The sequence below is a fragment of the Plectropomus leopardus genome, chromosome 19, assembly GCF_026936395.1.
Source record: "Plectropomus leopardus strain MGB_pleo_1.0 chromosome 19, ASM2693639v1, whole genome shotgun sequence".
Classification (NCBI taxonomy): Eukaryota; Metazoa; Chordata; class Actinopteri; order Perciformes; family Serranidae; genus Plectropomus; species Plectropomus leopardus.
The window spans coordinates 8,757,020-8,776,798 of record NC_142194.1 but is presented as its reverse complement, the minus strand read 5'-3'; the positions used below and the strand labels follow the sequence as shown (position 1 = coordinate 8,776,798).

The following is a 19,779-nucleotide window of genomic DNA, read 5'->3' as shown; positions in this document are numbered from 1 at the left end:
AACAATGTGTGTCTGTCCCTTTAAGAAACATGACACAGGAAAAAAATGAAAGTTAAATTATTTCCTGGGTGACAACCAGGATCTCCCTTGCCATTATTTCTGCTCTACAGACCAACACAGACAGATGTGAGTAATCTTTACTGAGCCAAACTTTCATTTTTACACATAAGGAGTTAAATCTATGTTGTTTGGAGGTTTTTGTTTCAACTCGCAGCTATTTGAGCACTTTTTGTTGGGAAATGCAGCTTCATAATGAGCAATTTAATCTATTTTGTTGTCATAGATGAAAAAATCTAAACACAAGATACATTTTGTATCATATCATACGATATTTTCAAATAATTTCACATCTTCTTGTATATGTTACCTATGTACGTATTTGCCTTGGATATATTTAATTTTCAAATATATGTAATATTATGTATGATGTTTTTATTGACTATTTCATTTTGTTATATTTCATTTAATTAGGTTTTATATATCTTTTGAACTCTTTGACTGTCCTTCCTGAGTGGAGCCTCCCAGCAAAAGTATTTCACACAGTTGTACCTGTAAAACCAGACTGCCAACAAACACCTTGAATCTTGAATGTCACATGATCATCAGCAGGGAGTTTGACTGGTTCTTGTTTATGTTGGCTGGAGAGTTGAGATTCAAAGTTCAGTCTTCACCGTGAAAAGAGCAATTGACAAAATAAATAAATAAAATCACTACAGGCTTCACTGATGAGCTTCTCTGGAGTTTTAACTTTGTCCTCATGACTATCACTGCATCATGTTGGTTCTTTTAAAGTCAGGATGGACCAGAAATCCATAAAAACACAGTGAAATTTTAAAAGATACATTTGTGTTTGTCCTCTCTGTAAATAACAAATTGGTTAACTTTTTCTTTGGCATCTGTTATATCAAAAATCCCTGTTGTTTCCACTTTCTGCTAAGCACTTTTGATGACACATCCTGATACTGACGGTTATTCAAGTAGCAACACGCACATGAATGCATTAAAAAAAATAACTGCCGAAACTCAGAAGAAAAAAAAAGCAATGCAAGTTCTGTATTAGGAATGCTTATAAGTATTTCAATGATTGATCAAGTCAGTTCAAGTCTATTTTGTCAATAAAGTCCATTACCACAAATCACAATTTGCCTCAGAGGGCTTTACAGCACACGACACCCCTCTGTCTCTGGACCCTCATGGTGGATAAGGAAAAACTCCCCCTAGATCCCCTTTAACAAGGAAAAAATACTGATGAATCTTCAAATTATTTTCATTAGTAATCAGAACTAATTTGCTCCCTGAAATATCAGAAAATCTTCTAAAAATTCACATTGTAGTTTTCCAAAGCTCGAGCTGACGCCTTCAAACTGCAGCGAAAAAACCCAAAGATATTCAGTCGTCAGATATTTAAACAGAAAGCGGAGCCAGTGAATTCTTGTCATTTTGGCGTATGATTAATGAAGTATACAGATAACTTCAGATTAATTTTCTGTCTTTTGACTAATAGACTCATTGTTTCACTCTAAATGTACTGAAAAGAAACATTTGACGTAAACAGAAACTTTCCTCATAAGAAACCTCCGAAGAGTAAATGTAAATCTATATTTCTATATATATTGCAGATGTGATATGATCAAAAGCTCAAAAACTGATACTACACATAGATTGTGGCAAGGTTAGCTTTTTGCAACTGCTATGTCCGATATCGGGGATGGACTTTGAATCTTGGCCAGTCAGTAATCTAGAAAAGGCACAAAAAAACAAAACAATTTCAAAAGCAGAATTTGAAAACACACCCTCCTGCAGCTCTCCTCTGTCAGTCCTAGGCCCCTCCCATCACACGAGCACAGTCATAGGCACATGCTTTACACATTAACCCGGTGTTTCCCAAACACTGATCTGTTTAATCTCATTTCATACGAGCTGCATGCTGCAGATTCGCTCGGCCCCTTCATGCCCTGGTCTCTCTCTGATTATCAGATCACAAATGAGACAAGAATCAGCCACCCCACAACCCCTCTGCTGTGCTCCCCGTCGCTTGCGGCTTCGCCTGGAGGAGAGCAGGCGGCAGCTCGGTCGCTGCGCTGGTTGTCACAGCGGGCTTTACCCTGTGTAACAGCAGCAACAGAAAGTGCTTATTTGTAAAGTTTGCAGCAGCAGCTGCTGACTGGGGGTCCGTCTCCGGAGCTGCTGCCTGCTCTCATCCCCGCGAGGTGGTCTGTAGCTGCAGTGAGGCTGAGAGCACATTGTGATTCTCAGCTCTGGTTAACATAAACTACATAAACATGAACTTGAAGCCGAACCCATTAGCCTTCAGCTCCAGTTATCAGAAGTCTAAACTATGGGCAACACTTTCCGTCTGTCCTTGAACACCTGTTGTATTTAATTTGTCAAATTCTCTTTTAGACTCTCTTTTAATAAGTCTTCCTTTTCTTGCAGTGCTTTGCAGTGTTGGCAGGTGTTGCTGATGCAGGATTCTCCGCCACTGAATCACACTTTCACTGAAGGAACGTGTGCACATCTGCATTAGAAGAAGAGCTGATAGGACACCTGTCCAACCTGGAAGAGGGATCCCTCTGCAGCTGCTCATCCTGAGGTTTCTACCATTTTTTTCTCCTATTAAAGAGTGTTTTGGGGGAGTTTTTCCTTTATCCGATGAGAGGGTTGAAGAACAGAGGGATGTCACACGTTTTAAAGCCCTCCGTGTGTAATTGTGATTTGAGATAATGGACTTTATAGATCAAATTGAAACTGAATTGAAATTACTATTTGTACAGCCCTGTGGGGCATGCTTTGAGATTGAGCTACGATAAACTTTGACTTGATTCATCTCTAAACCACTTCAGGTTGCCTTGCGGTATGAAATTTGCTATATAAATAGATTTGCCGTGCCAATAGTTACGCCCTCTCTCAGGAATGACCTGTGATTGCCTAAAAGTCTCTCATCAGATTTTTTAAAGCCTGAAAATAAAACCAAGACGAGGTGCAGAAGTCTCGTTTTCTCTCAGTCCACCTGAATTACAATATGCTCAAAGTCTAGTGCTGCCAAAATAAATCTTCCAAGCTGCCTGCCTACAGAGCTTTCATGTATCCATTGTTGTGTATTTTTTTTTCAGAAATGGCCTCCAGCAGCAGCCTCTTATCTGAGGAGCAGCTCCTCTGTCCCATCTGCCTGGATGTCTTCACTCGGCCAGTTTCCACTCCATGTGGACACAACTTTTGCATGTCCTGTATCGCGTCTTACTGGGACGACATACCTGTCAGCCAGTGTCCGGTCTGCAAGGAAAAATTTAGGCAGAGACCGGACCTCAAGGTCAACACTTTCATCTCAGAGCTTTCGTCACAATTCATGTCGCTTCAAGCGACAGACGCTCACATCTGGAGTGTGGACCAACAGCCGGCTCGCCGTGGTGGAACCGTGCTGTGTGATATTTGCACCGACACCCAGCGAGAGGCTGTCAAGTCCTGTCTCGAGTGTCTGACTTCTTACTGCGACGTCCATCTAGAACCTCATCACAGAGCTGCCGGCCTGAAGAGACACACGCTGGTTGACCCGTTGGCGACTCTGGAGGACAGGATCTGCAAGAAACACACCAGACTCCTCACACTGTTCTGTGTAGACGACGGGGTTTTGCTGTGTGACATGTGCAACAGTTTGCGCCATGTGAAGCAAAGCGTCACTTCTGTGGAGCGAGCGTTTAGAGAGAAAAAATCTCTGCTGGGGAACGCTGAGACTGAAGTGCAGCAGATGATCCAGGAGAGGCTGCAGAAGATCCGAGTCACGAAGGAGTCAGTGGAACAAAGCAGGACAGAAACCAAAGACGTGATTGTAAAAAGCGTGCAGGACTTGACGGCGCTGATCTCTGAGATCCAGAAGAGCCAGGCGGAGCTCGTAAAGGTGATCGAGGAGAAGCAGAAAGCAGCAGAAGAACAGGCAGAGGGGTTTATTAGTAGCATGGAGAGAGAGATCACAGAGCTGCAGAAAACAACGATGAAACTGACGGAGCTGAAACAGACCGAAGACCAGCTTCGTTTCCTCCAGAGTTTCCCGAACCGATCCATCCTGCCACACACGATGGACTTGTCCACGATTGACTTTAACAGACAAGCAGCGATAGACCACGTACGGACATCTTTGAACAAATCAGTGTCTCAGCTGCGAATGTCAATAAATAAAATGAACACAGAAATACAAAAACTCTCTGACGGTACAGACGTGTCCAACGATGCTACGCTGAGATACGTGCAGCAGTATGAAGTGGACGTAGTGCTCGACCCCGACACGGCTCACCATCGGCTGATTTTATCTAAAGACGGCAAACAGGTGAGATACAGCACAGACTCAAGTTTGACTAGAAACAAGAACCTGAACCCGAAAACGTTCACCACAAACCTCGCTGTTCTGGGAAAGAAAGGCCTCTCGTCACGTAAGTTTTACTTCGAAGTGTTCGTGGGTGGAAAGACAGAGTGGTGTCTGGGCGTGGTCAAAGCTTCGGCTCAGAGAAAGGGGAAGGTTGCCCGCAGCCCCGACTCTGGATTTTGGGTTATCAGGTTCCAAAAGAACAAGTTTGAAGCCTTCGGTTCTCCAAATGTGCCGGTACATTTGGGTAAAGTGGAGCGGATCGGTGTGTTTGTGGATTACGACGCAGGACAGATTTCTTTCTATGACGTACAGAACGCAATGCTCATTTACTCATTTACCGAGTGTGTGTTTACAGAAAAACTGCATCCGTACTTTAATCCATGTGATAATGAATTTGGTTCAAACATGGGGCCGATGATTATTGTTCCAGTCGGCTGTATGGAGTGAATGGAAGTTTTTGGGTCCACCGTTTGTAGATTTACCCTTTACTCCGTAAATCCACCACAGGATTTCCCACATTTTACTTGATTCTGGTGGCGTGCCACGAATAAAACATCTGCCACCACCTTTTACATTTTTGAGCTGGACTGTTATTAGGTGCGCTGTTGGTATATATATACTGTTTAGTTAATTAATGCTATTCATTGTCACTTTTTCCTCTTATATTCAGAGAATTTTTTGCTCATTTTTGGGCAATGTCTTTTTAAGTTGCTTGTTGCCTTCGCCCCATGTTTTTGAAAGAAATCAAAACAATTTGCTCAGGTTTTAAAGGGTTGAACAACAGATTTTAAGGTAGTAAAAGGCATTTTTTCTATATGAGGAGACATACGAGTTCTTTTATTTATTTTGTTTTCATTTTTTGTCTTGTGACTTATTAAAAAATATGTTTAAAACTGTGTATGATATGAAATAAAACTTTGATACCAAGCTTGATTAAATTTTAATAAAGAAAAAAAGCATTATGTAACTAAACTCGCTCTGTCATTTCCATCGTCAGAGAAAGCAGGACATCTTAAAATGTCTCTTTTTTTGTTTTGATGTTATTATGAATCTGCATCTTTAAATTCTCCTCTCCTCACTACTTTTAAATTTCAACCTCCTCCCTCGTCGTGTATGCCTCATTCATGTTCTTTTATTCATTTCAACACCCGCAGCGTTCAGACACACACACACACACACACACACACACACACACACACACAACAGTCACTGCTAACACCCTCCTCATTGCCACGACAACGGTACTCTGCCCATCGCCATGGGAACACTCAGTCTCCCTGCTACCCATAATCCATTTCCCAGCCACAATGAGTATTTGACACGGTTCACACTCGGAGGCTTGCTGTATGGGGGGTGGGTGATGTGTGGAAACAGCAACACAAAACACACACATTATGAAAAATGTCTCTTTTTCACCATTTCACCTGGTTTATGATACAATTTTGTGCAACAAAGGAAAGCTGGAGGGAACAGAGCAGCATCTTGTGCAACATTTGCTGGATTCTGGTTTTTGTTATCCAGCAGGTTGTCTTTTTCACAGAACCTTAAGGTGACATGATCTAGTTATCTGGTTTTTGCAGCTAGGTGAAGGGTGTGTTTTGTAATTGCATGTCATTGCAACACTCGGCTGTAAAGGCACAGATATTTCAGCACTTGAAATGAGCCGGAGAAGGAGGAGTTCCTCACCCCACCCCCCAACATGGCCTCCTCTCAGGGATGTAGAGAAAGAAAAGAGGGAAATTAACTGCAGAGGGGTGGAGGCCAGAGGTAAGATTGAATGTGGGAGCAGGGCTGAGGCGGGCGGAGAGACAAGAGAGGAGACGAGGCGTCAGCAGAGGGGGTTTCATGAGTCAGAATGTGGGTTAAACTGGAGGGAGAAACACAGATGGAGCAGAAGGGAAGAGATGGTGTAGGAGGAGAGGCAGGACGGACGGACGTTTTGATTTATGGCTGAGAGTGCAGACAGGATGAGAGTGCTGTGTTCGGAGTATCACCTCCCACTCACCTGAGTTCTGCACCTCGTTTAAGTAACTGTCCTCAGCCACCACCTGCAGACGAGAAGAGAGACGGAGACAGTTAGACAGAGGACGAGTTTCAGTTGATAATCTCCGTATACTGCTCATCATTACTGATCGAAGAACAAACTAACAACAGACTGCAGAGGTTAGGTTTTCTCTTCCTTCTGTTTGGCGGTTAGCAGATTTAGGGCTGTAAGACTCAGAATTATGCCATCAAATTGGATTTGGCTGTTCAATCTGAATATTAGACGATTCATTTTGTTTTCCATACAAAGTTTTAAAGTCTGAACAGGCTCCATGGGACTTTCAGTTTGACAGCAGCATTCACATCATATCATATAAAAGCTAATGGTGCTAACGATGGGTCAAAAATGCGCAACATTTTTTGCCGACACTAGATATAAACAAAAGCCAGAGACTGTATCCTATTAACCTGCTGTGAGCTGTACATGCTACCAGCTGCAAAGAATAACATGAAAGTCAAGTGCACTCACTCCGCAGCAAAATCTGGGGACCAAAAAGTCCCAAGAAGTAAAATGCACAGAGAAAAAAGAACTCCTAAACTCGATCTCAGAAACATAGTGGAAAAAAATTGGCATTGGGTCCAGAAACATTCAGTCATTAAATATATGGTGAGAAATACTTCTAAATATATGTGACAGATACATTTTACATTGCACAAATAAAAACAAGCTTTAGACATGTCTGTAATTAATGTGAATAATTTAAGGTGAACTATCAAAACCACAGCGACTGCCAACAAACTTCTCTGAGGAATTCCATCTATGTACAGTAATAAATACTTTCCAGTTCATACTAGAAATATGGTCTTTAAACAAACTGGGATCACTATGTACTAACAGGACAAAAATACTTTTGACTACTTTTGAAACTGGCGCTACATGACCACAGGAAACAGACAAAAAAGACGCATTTGTGAGGTGAAAAAGCTACCACAATGCACTGTGCTGCACCAGACCTGGAAACACTCCTTTTCATAGGTGACGTCATTCGTCCCCATCTGTGTGAAACAACAGCAGCCGGCCGGCAACGAACAATCTCGTATTGCAGTCAAACAACAAGCTAAAACATGTTTCTGAAAACATTTGAGGTAGAAAAAAAGGCAACACAGCAGAACAACAGAATCTCTGTTTATATTCGATCAGCGCTGCTAAGTTTAACTGTGTGTAACTACAGTTTTGCTTCCAGTGTCGGAGAACCTCAACAATGTGACACAGACGGGGAAATTGCTCTTTTCCGAATTTTTTATCGATGGTGTCTAACGAGTGGTGGAGGGGCAAGAGTATCAAACTGCAAATGGTTGTTTGAGGGCGTTTCTACTTGTATTTAGGCAATCTGTGGGTGTGGAAATGAAGCTCATGCACGTGCACCCAGCAGAACAATGATCGAGATTTATACAACAGAATCAGGAAAACGCATGACTTTGTAAATCTGACAAAAGAGTGCGTATGCATATTTCTACCTTTGTTTTAGTCATGAATCTACGCATAGTTTCATGACTTTGGCCCATGATGTGCACCGTACAGCAGCACACATGAACCACACTTGAGACCAACTTTTCAAGTAGACTCCGGCACGGATCGATGTACGTACCCGGGTACTGAACGCAGTTTTCAGACTAACCAAAGGAACTGGACTTTGGGCTCAAGTGTGCAAAGATCTGAGTCCCTGATGTGAAAGTAACAACATCCCACTCCATCCACCTTTATTTAAACATCCACACCTGTCCTCGGCTAAACAATATAGACATGTTTATCATTTTAAATGTTTAAAAAAAATGAACGGGCGCTGCTGTTTTTCAGGTAAAGACAGTCTCCTTGAGGACATTATGTAACTGCATCCAAATATAGATGAAACATGCACACATCTGAAGGTTGTCTGTACACAGGCCAGGAATTTAAATGGCCACTTAAAGGATGAATCTGACTCATTCTTGTGCAAACGGTACAGCATTTCATACTGTTCTCTACAATATTCTGTTTCAGCCTTGGTGAAGGTGTTTATATTCATTCTTTATTAGACTCAGGTCAGAGCCAAAAACAAGAAAAAAACTATAACAAGTATAAGCGAGCAAGGTGTGGGAGCGTAGTGTACAGTGTAAACACACACACACACACACACACACACACACACACACACACACACACACACACACACACACACACACACACACACACACACACACTAATAGTACCAGACAGCATCAGATGATATCTGACAGAGGAGTGTCTGTTTCATTTTCAGAAATCAGGTCACACCTCGACACAGCGGGGCACCTTGCAGAAGAGGGGAGGACACACACACGAGACAAGCACACACACACACACACACACACACACACACACACACACACACACACACACACACACATACAAATATTCTCACAATGCTGCCTCTGTGAAATAACTGTACTGAGGGCGGTGAAATACAACACATTTCACCTTCACACAGGAGACTTTCGCTCTCCAGTTGTCTCTCTACAACAACTCACAACACTCTCACACACACACAAAACACACATCCGAGAGCTCCCAGGAGTCTCCACTCAGCTTAATGATATTACAGCAGGAACAGGTGACCTGTGGTAGTGAACATGGGTGCTGATATCTCCATTCATATATCAATCCCACGGCTCGATTACAGCGGTAATCAGTTATGACGCTCTCACAGCTGTGTCCAGTGTTTGCCCATGCAAACACACACACACACACACACACACACACACACACACACACACACACACACAGGAGAGCAGGGACTGTACAGATAAACAGGAGGAAATACAGAATCAAGTCCATTTCTGTTCCAGGTGAAAACACTTTACTGCAGGGCTCCAAAGCTTTTAGTCCCAAATGATTAAAACTGTGCTATCCCGACTGGTTGTTGCTGGTCACATTTTATCTTCAGTTGATTTTCCGCTTTTATAATTTGGGCACCACGCCCAGATTTAACCTCAGTGGGCTCCTGTAAACCTGTAAAAGCCCAATTTGTTACAGCTGAAGTGCTTTAAGTTGAGGATCTATAATTACATGTAAGCTTCACGACATACAACAAACTTTTTGTGTGTGAGTGCCCAGTCACGCCAGAAAGTGGGACAGCAAAATTCATTCATGTGTCGCCACAAAACAGAAAAAAGCTTTGTGATGAAGTGACCAATCACAGTGGTTTAAACATTTAATTAAAGCAGTTTATAGTCGGGCAGAGCAAGGTTACATAAAACTGATACAACACAGCTAGTGTAACAGTAGAGCAGAAAGACTCACGATTATTCTTTTGATTAACCAATTGGTCTATAAAAGCCAGGAAAAAATGAAAAAATGTCTGTTTTATAAAGTCTGATATGCCTGTTTTGTCTTAACAACAGTAAAAAAAACAAAACAAAAAAAACAACTAGAGGCCGAAACCAGTAATCTTCTTGTATTGTATAGTTTAGGAAGGGCTACTTGCAGTACATGGTGCAGGATTTTGACACCAAAGAAAGTCAAGTTGTACTTAAAGTTTACATCCATCCATTTTCTGCTAATTTTTGGGCCATGTCTTGTCATGTAGCTTGTTGTCTTCCCCCAATCTTTTTGAAAGAAATCAAAATATTTTGCTCAGGTTTTAAAGGGTTAACCACATTTTTATTATTGTAACACCATCCAACGACAAGGAAAGTCCTGTAACCTTAACAGCAGAATCATTTTAACCTAAATCATGGCCTTTACCTACACGTAAACATGTTTATATTGGGTTTAAACCAGTGGGTACATCTTTAAACAGATTTTTTTTTTTTTTGAGTGATTTATAATGATTTGTGAAGACTAATTATGTCAACCTGCTGACAGGACATGAACAAACAAAATACTTTGTGCTTTGATTTGCATGACTTGCATGCGTGCACTGGCATGCAGGGCTCTGAATGGGACCCCAAGACACCCTGATGGTAGATCCGGCCATGTTGGGAATTTAGTCCTAAAAATGCAACTTACTGCTTTAACATCTTAAGAATATGATCAACAATATTGGGGGTGATTCGGAGCAGAGCAGAGTTTACAGACAGCTGCAGGCTGTAAGTTGATCTCCACACTTTGGTTCCTCTCCGTTTACTTGTGAACATGCTTGATGTTTTGTTGTGATGTTTTGCAGCCTCATCCTGCATTTTCCTGATGAAAAGATTTGTCTAATGAAGTTAAAATGAAAAAGAAGAAGAAAAAAAAGGTAAAAAGTCATCTGCAGTGTGCTATTTGTGCTACATGCACGGCTGCTTCCAGTGTTAGCGGGTCTAATTAAATCCTGCACATCACTGTACTCCACTAATGACTTCTGCACAGGCAGCTCATATGCACAACACACACTTACTGTGGTACAACACAGGAGAAAAGAAAAAGAAAATGAGTGAATTTAATGATTAATGCATTGATTTAGCAATAATTGATTGTTTTGTGACCTAAATAAGAAAGGAGGACTTTCACCCAATTTTGTTCCTGAGTGAAAAAAGTACTATAAAGCATCCTAAATGTTAGTATTCTACAACACACTAAAGTGTACTGGCAAAATACTCTGTTACAAGTAAAAGTCCTGCAATGAAAGTGGTACTTGTGTACAAGCAAGTGAGTTTAATCAGGAAAATGTACTCAAGTTATTTAAAGTACTTAATCTAAAAAAAACATATTAAAAGAGCACACACACACACACACACACACACACACACACACACACACACAAATAACACTTCCCAAAACTCAAAATCATTTAAAAAATATAAGAGACTTAAATATCGAAAATAATAATTGACAATTAATTTTCTGTGAATTTATCAACAAATGTTGCAGCTCTGCTTGCACAAACTGTTTGGTAATTTAATTAATAACAAAACGTCATATTTATAAACTCTAATATTTTTATGCAGAAATCTTAATTTGTAAAGTAACTACAACTGTCAAATTAAGTACAGTACTTGGGTAAATATTCTTCGTGAAATTCCATCAGTTACTGACTGATGCACTTGAAAATAAATTAAAAACACTTGCAAAATGTAATGTCCTGACTCGGGTTGAGATTCGGGGCGCTCTGACTGGACCCACACCTGACAGCAGCACCTGCTTCACCTGCTTCACGTGCTCAGCGTGTCTGAGCTGACCGATGTGCTGTGACAAGCTTCAACGGCGCGTGCAGGGTTCATTCCCACCACACCGCGGGGGCAGAGGAGCCGCCGATGGCTCCTCTCATGATATCCCGCCGAGGGGGCTGGAGGAGGGAGGAGGGGGGTGGAGGAAGGGTGGAGGGGCTGTGATTGAGACCATGCATGACTGTAAGTGTGTGTGTGCGCGCGCGTGTGTGTGCGTGAGCCCGCGTAATTGTACAATGCGCTTTGATTGCACCAGTAATTGGCTAAAGGACAGATTAGAGGTGTTTGGTGCTCCTCAAACGGCCCGACCTGCACATGCTTTGTCGGAAATGCACCCGGAATAAATCAAGGGTGGTTTTATTGTGAAGCATGAAAACATACGCGAGTCATCTTTAAAGATTGCAATGCATTAAATTAAGGCTTATCAGTGTTATTATCAATTCTGATTATAACCTACTTAAGGTTTTTGTTTTTCTTGTAAAATGCAGCTCAGGTCATTAAAGCGTGACAGTGACGGAGCATAAGAAAAAAAAATCATTAAAAAAAAAAGAAAGGAAATGAGGCCACATTGCAAAATCAACCCCATCATCATCATCATAATCATCATCATAATCATCAGATAAGAGTAGCCTACGTACCTCCGCCAGCAGCGGCAGCCAGAGGCAGGCGGTTCCGATCAAGCACAACATTTCCCGGCTGGTGAGAGCCATCCTTCCCGCCCGGTGTGTCCGTGTCATAGCCAGAGCAGCCGCCGCTCCACTCCCATCTCTGAGTCCAACCTGTGCGCGAGGTGAGCCGTCCCCCTCCGCTCCGTCCCGACCTGCTGCTGGGAGAATGAAACGTGGTGTGTGATGATGACGATGAGGATGTACGTGGGAGGTTTTACGCACAGAGGACAGGGTGCGGCACTATAAACGCTTCACGGGATGGAAAACACACACACACACACACACACACACACACACACAGAGAGAGAGAGAGACAGAGAGACAGACAGAGAGAGAGAGAGAGAGAGAGAGACGCACACACACACACACACACACACACACACACACACACACACACACACACACACAGATCCAATCCTGGATGAAATAGTGTTGAGGTCTGCAAAAACCTGATGACACAAGCGCCTCTCTCTCTCTCTCTTTTCTCTCTCTCTCGCTCTCTCTCTCTCTCTCACACACACACACACACACACACACACACACACACACACACACACACACACACACACACACACACACACAGCTGCGTGATTAATCATTGATGAATTGTTGAATTTGACTTTGTTTTCTGCAGGTTAATAGGGGCTGTTATTTATTTATAATAAGGGATGGGGTGGTACAAAATGGGGGACACACTTGAAATGTCTTTTAAGCACTGGACAGGGAATTGTTTTGTTTTTTTAAATTTTGCATAAAGCAAAGATATTCAACTTTAAATGTTCATATTTCATATTATTTTATATACCCTCAGAGCCCCAAAAACAGGGTTTGAAAGGCATGTTTTCTTTTTTTAAAAAAATCAGCAAAATGACACCATTTGTCATAAGTAGTAACTATAAAATGTGGTTATTCATGGTGGAGGGAGGGTCATGCATTTTCGTCTAGTCACTCAAGGTGGCTCGAGGAAAAATATTTTTAGCTCCTGGGAGGGTCATGATAAAAATAAAAATGAAGTTGCACCCTAGCCACCCCCGTATTCTGATAAATAAAGTACAGTCCTTTACATATTGAATTTTGTATTAAGCTTACAACTTTGTACATGATCTCTTTTGCTAATAAATGTCACTAAATTCCCCTTTTATCAAACAATATTGTATTTGTCTTCACCATGTCAGTATTCAATAACCCTGTCTGTTTTGTGGCTTTTGGACAAATTGAACATCACGTTGATGCTCCACACAGTGACAATAAACCGTTTTTCCTGAGACATAAGGGGAAACATCTTTTTCCAGTTGAATAAATAAAGTACGTTCTCTTTCGTAGACAAATACACCTGGTAATACTTAGCTCAATGACGTTCATGCAATTAAAAACACAGCAGTTCAAGAGACTAGAGGCAATCAGTTTTGATATAATTTTGAAAAAAAAAGAACAATCAAAAAACCCATAACGCTTAGTGGTAGAAAATATGAACAAAAAATCACTAATAACAGTCGAGCACAGTAGTGGAACGATTTTGCATGAAAATGAAGCATTTAGACGAAGACAGAAAGATGATGCATCAAATAAGATGTAAAGATAATGCAGTGGATACACTAGAATTAGCGTCTCATGGTCGTATGCCTTCACCAACCAGTCCCAGCTGACATTACTTCTGTCCAGACTCATATGACGGCAGATGATGCTGGATGTTACTGCAAAGAAGCTACGAATTCTAAAACATGGATGCTTCACACACATCTTCAACCCAGCAGCACAGACGATCAATGCACTCAGTTTCAAGATTATTGTCACCAAATTAATATCCAACCAAGTGTCTCCCCTTCTCCTCCTGAGTTATGATGTTGAATAACGACCAGTGAAGTATTTTATGATGTTGCGTTTAAGTTGACCTTAAAACGTCATCACTTCATGTCAGACATTTGTGTGACATGTCAAAATTAGCGTATGAATTGTTGAGTTATGGCCAAAAACATAGTGACCGTTGGCTGCTAAAGTCCAATCATTTGATCCTTGAGTCCAACTGGTCGTTTGTGCCAAACTCGACGAAATTCCCTTAAGGCCTTTTAGAGCTATCGCTTTCAAAACAATGAGACGAACCCAAGGTCACAGTTCACCTTTGACCAACAAAATCTAATCAATTCATCCTTAAGTCCAACTGGATGTTTGTGCCAAATTTAAAGCAATTCCCTCAAGACATTTCTGAGATAATGCGCTCCATGTGACGGAGAGACAGACAGATGGTCGGATAACCCCAAAACATAATGCTTCCTGCCACGGCTGTCAGCAGTGTGGAGGCATAAACAGCAAAATGCAAAACAAACCTACAAAGCAGTAATTAAATTAATTATTTCTGTATATTTATTAACCACAACTTAAAAACTTGAAATTAAATCAAAGACACATTATTTTGGAAAAAGAAAAATACAGCTGCACTGACCTCTATGGGCTGAAAGTATAAAAATCTTGAAACATCACAGCTGGGTGTGGTCAGGTGTAAATCCAGGCAAATATTCTGCCTGGATTTACACCTGACCACACCCTGGATGTAGTCGCCCTTTAAATTTGGGATTGACTCATAATGACTCAAAAGATTAAGAATTTAAAACACAAAGTTTACTTTCTGGATTTCATCACCAACCCTTAAAAATTTACTTGTGACTTGCAAAATAACGGCTTTGTCAATAGTTAATGTCACACTGAATACCGGTGCTTAAAGAGCATAAAATGTCACTCAGTGGTTTGATGAAATGATGTGATCCTTCGCTTTGACATTTAGTCACCAGATTTGAACCCAACTCAACGTGATAAAATAAACACAAAGTATGGACGGAAGGCTCTGTCCGTCTCCGTATACATATCTAACATTGAGCATAAATAAGCTCTTAGACAGCACTCTCCACCACCATCATCAAAGCATGAAACTGGGGAATTTCGCAAGAATGACGTTCATCCACGCTCAATAGAGTTTACAGATACTGAAGCTGTCGTTTTCTTCCTGTAATTTGACACCTGTATTGTTAAACTAAAGTAAGCTTCAAGATTCCAAACTGTTTCAGTAAAAAATAGTCACTTCAATAATTAAAACTATTGTGGAAAACGATTATCAATGTTTCCCTTTTTCTTTTCTTTCCGTCACTGCTGCAGCTCCTGTTTGTATAACTGCTAAACATAATCTGCTCTGTGAGGAAACATCCAAAACAGGAACTGGCTGTGAAATAAAATCAGCAAAGCAAAGATTTTGGCTGATGGTGACAAAAACCTTTCCAAAAAAACACACATTTTGATTATAGCGGATGACAAAATTGCCTGAGTGCTTTGCTTCAAAAATGGTGTATTTGAAGTTGATCCAAGGAGAAGCATTTCAGATCAGTACAGATAAAAACAGAGCCAGCTGCCAGGACGCTTTGTCTTCACTCAGCAGTTGGACTGCGCGGCTGGAGAGAAGTGGTCAACTCAGCTTTTTACAGTTTGTGTGTGTGTCCTTAAACTTATCAGATCCCAACCCCTAAAAAATGCAATCACACCAAGGTGCAGCGTTAAGCAAAATAACTCAGAAAAAGAGATTTATTTTCTTGAACATTTGGACCTGGGTAATGTTCGGCATTTATTATAAACAAAAAACTTTCTGCAGAGTCTACAGCTACTGCAGCTCTGTTGGGGTCTACTTGGGTGCACGTGCTCATTCTGAAAAACACTAACATGCTGATGTTTCACAGATATAATAATGTCTATCATGGTGTCTTAGTTTAGCATATTACAGCCTTAAACCCACAACCCATAAAGATAGGGATTAGGAATTGAGTGCATTGTCAGTTGAGTAGCAGGATAAAGGCAATGGTTCCCAACTGGTGGGTCATGGTCCAAAAGTGGATCACAGGTCTATAGTGGCCGTTTCCACAAACTATAGTTCCTGGGCCACGTGGTCTGCAAGGTGTCTCGGTTTTGACTCTGTAAAATCCAAATACTCACGAGGCAGGAAAAAACTTTGACGAGGTTTATTTTGGAATGCAGAAAAATAAATAAAAATACAGCTGGCAAAGTCCATCCTTAATCACATCTCGTCTGCTCCACTACCAACATGATGTCCTTTTCTTCACATAAAACGGCAAAATAAAGCAGTCAAAAGCTTATTTCTTGAGGCACCTACGGCCCCTAAACTGTCCCGCACACGGCTTCTCCTGTATTCTAACAGAAATATTATGATGATGTCTGCGACTGTGCACCATTCAAAACACACAGAAACTGTTAAGTAATCCTAAAATAAATCAGAGCCTATATTATATGTCATAAATCAACAGAAACATCTTTAGCAAGTATAAAATATATGATCAAGTGGCTCTTCTTCTGTACAGCATGATGGATGAGGATTCACTCTGTATGTAGATAAAAACTGCCCACTGAGAGGTGACAAAAATGATTTTCAGGTGATTATGGGTGAATGAGAACACAGGTATGAATATTATACCATTTCTTCCAATAGATGCTCTTAAATCTGACACACTGGACCTTTAAATGGACTGCTTTTGTGAAACAGGAGTTTAGCATCTCCCCTCTCACATACACACACACACCATCCATCATCGCTCCTGTCTGCTGCATCAGCGGTGTATTTTGAGGCAACATCAGCCACGTCTCTTCTCATCCAAACACACAACAGGAAACATCTGAGCAGGAGACAGCTGTCAGTCACTCTTTTCATCCTCTAAACGGAGACACCTTTTATCGTCTAAGACTAATTTTCCTCTTGGATGCTGCTTGAAAGCACGTTTTCTTCCCATGTTTGAGAACAGGCAATACAACCATCTACGCTGAGTATATCAGAGGAATGAGATGTCCCGGTTTCATAAAATGTAAGCAGAAAACTAGGCACTGGTGTAATTTTCTATCCCTGTGCCTCTGCGATCCCCTGAAGCTGTGCGAGAAAGATTAGCTAAATTCATCTACTTCATAGAGTTTTGTTTTACCCACGGGCCCCAGGGTGGGAGATTACTTGTGAAATTAAACTTTTTTTTTCTTAAGTTTCATAGTTTCCCCTGCCAACGATGCCTTTCGGGGTTGAGCGATAAAAGTTTGCTATCTTTAAACCAAATCCAATTTCTGTTATCACCATCATGATCATCTTTCTCTCTCTGGTTATCTCTTTTCCAATGTGTCTCCTTCCTAATTTTCTGTTTATTGCGTTGAGTGTGTAAACAGCACGGATGGCCTGGTGCAATAATAAAGTAATATCTGCTACACACACACACACGCACACACACACACGCACATACAGTATACAACATGTGCGACTGTTTGCTTCTCTGCCAGCATCTTTGTATGTCTGCCTTTTTTTCTCAATTCCCCACGCAAGCCCATATGTGATCCTGGATGAGACTTGGCATCACGCTGATTTTTGCAAACGCCTGGTCGTCATGGCAACGCGGCAGCTCCTCTCAGCGCGAGCATATCTCCCAATCCTTGACTGTTTGTTGTGTACATGTCCAGAACAAAAGGGCGATGGAGGGAAAAAAAAAAGAAAAAACACGGATGGGGACGAGTCATATAAAATCACAACAAATTAAAATCGCTGCGGGCTCGCTGCTCTCTGCCTGTCACGATGGATTTCGGTAAAAGCTTTGAAGATTAACTTAAAACAAGCACACACACACACATACACACACACACACTCTGAGGTTTTCTCATATGTGTCGTGTGTGTGAAGTTCTACCCAGAAGCACTTCCTCAAATCCCATTACACCCAGCTCCTCCTCGCCCCCCCTCCAAAAACATCGAGAGGATCCAGTCCCCCCACAGCTTAGACAGTTGGTATGGAAACGGATCAGTAAAAGCTCCAAATCTCTCTTTTAACGACTCATTACCGGTTGCTGCCGCCCATTAATGTCACTGCTTCCACGCTATGGCAACAAGGAACACCATCACTAACCCAAATCGCTGCGGGGAAGAGGAGGAATGTGTGAATGGGTTGGTGAGCACAGTGGTAATCTTTCGTTTGCCTGAACCTTCGCCTGTAATATTTCAATTTCCTCCCTCAGTTTATCGGACTTCCTTTCACTTGCAAAACCTTTATTGTGCTGCTTTAAGAAGCCACACAGTAAACATGATTGGGCACCTTGTTTTGCATCTGAAAACACTTCTAGAGATAAAAACAGGAGGGCTAAAGGAGAGCACTGGGTCCCATTCTGCCGTTTGGCATATAACACCCCTTGAAATCCAAAATGAAAAGGCAAAACAACATCAATAAAAGTAAAAATGCCACGGGTGTAAGTGTAGATAGTGGGGGAAAACACAGACTGTTGATTCTGCAGTAAAAAAAAAAAAGATCACAGCTATTTTATCACTCTGAGAAGCCGAGTCCCTGCAGAGAGCTCTTGCTTCCTGCGCTGCCTTTTCTCTCATCTCGCTGACAGCCGCAAAACAGAGATGGAGAAATCAGGAGGATGGCGGAGGACAGGATGGGAAGAGAGGGAACACACTGAGGGTGGAGCACAGAAAGGGGAGAGGCACACATGTGAGATGAAAGAGGCTGGAGCTAAGAGGCCTTAAAGGAGAAGCTTGTGATGTTACAGCTGCTAATCCTCAACCTGGCTGAATAATTTGGCCCGGGGTTTGTGAGTTATAGTGAGATGTAACCGTGGCGGCTCCGACCTGACAAACACAATCTGTTCATAAAAATCTGATGTGACTCAGCCTCCTGGTTAGTGACACTGTATGGGGGCGGGCATAGACTTTATATAAAGATGGACAACGTGACAGCTCCCCAAAAAGTGTAACTTTTCAATCTTGATCGCCCCCTGGTGTCTGACTGCAGTAAAGGTCTTAAAGCCCGCCCCTCCATGTTAATAAATGGACTTGGGCCAAACTAAAACTCAAAGTACATGCCAAATACATTTTTCCTAAAAATGGTTTCTGGCACTAAAGGTAGTTCTCATCACCATGATGTTCGTTCAAGTGTTTGTTTTTATGATAAGTTCGGTTTTAACGAATGAAAGGGGGCTTTTCCACCATGATTGGCAGCTGTGACCAATCCGTGCGCTCCCATTCAATGGAGCCGCTCGCGAGTGGTTGGACGGGTATTTTGGCAGGAACTCCAACACCATGGATATCGCTACTGCGCAAGCAGGGGTGTGTCCTCCATTTTTACATATATCTTTCACGCTAATACATACACAATAATATTCATATGATATGAAAAATTAATATTGTCATACTGGCAATATATTGACTTGTCGACATAATGACACCAGACAGTTGTGCACAGCATCAATAAGCATGGCTGAAAGAGAAACTACCTCCAGCTCTGCAGTGGAAGTTTGTTTTTTGCTGTACTGTTCATATTTAGTACTACTACTATTGTTATATTACTTATACTGTCGCAGTGCATCTCTCTCCCTTTCTCTCCCTCTGTCTCTTTCTTTGTCTTTCCTATGCATCATTTTGTCATCTGCTGTAATTTCTGTTTTTTTACGACATCTATTGCACATCTGTCTGTCCTGAAGGAGGGATCCCTCCTCAGTCGCTCTTCCTGAGGTTTTACAATTGCAATTTAAAAGATGCAATAAGCATAATTATAAATATTATTTTTCCCTAGCTTTATTCTTT

General features: G+C 41.5%; 2 protein-coding genes across 2 annotated transcripts in view; one reads left to right on the top strand and one right to left on the bottom strand.

Annotated features, from left to right (window-relative positions):
• LOC121966723 (neurotrypsin-like) overlaps nucleotides 1–19,779 on the bottom strand; it is an 84,034-nt gene that overhangs the window by 58,517 nt on the left and 5,738 nt on the right. The window contains exons 3-4 of the mRNA XM_088069779.1: nucleotides 12,148–12,335; nucleotides 6,366–6,408 (exon numbers count right to left, since the gene is read on the bottom strand). Of these exons, the coding sequence (XP_087925905.1) occupies nucleotides 6,366–6,408; nucleotides 12,148–12,246 (142 nt within the window). The 5' untranslated portion in view covers nucleotides 12,247–12,335. The remainder of the gene's footprint in view (nucleotides 1–6,365; nucleotides 6,409–12,147; nucleotides 12,336–19,779) is intronic.
• Nucleotides 6–5,332, top strand: LOC148186307 (E3 ubiquitin-protein ligase TRIM21-like). Its single transcript, XM_088069797.1, has 3 exons — nucleotides 6–126; nucleotides 2,437–2,593; nucleotides 3,114–5,332. The coding sequence occupies exon 3, from the start codon at nucleotides 3,116–3,118 to the stop codon at nucleotides 4,805–4,807; it is 1,692 nt and encodes a 563-aa protein (XP_087925923.1). The 5' UTR covers nucleotides 6–126; nucleotides 2,437–2,593; nucleotides 3,114–3,115; the 3' UTR covers nucleotides 4,808–5,332.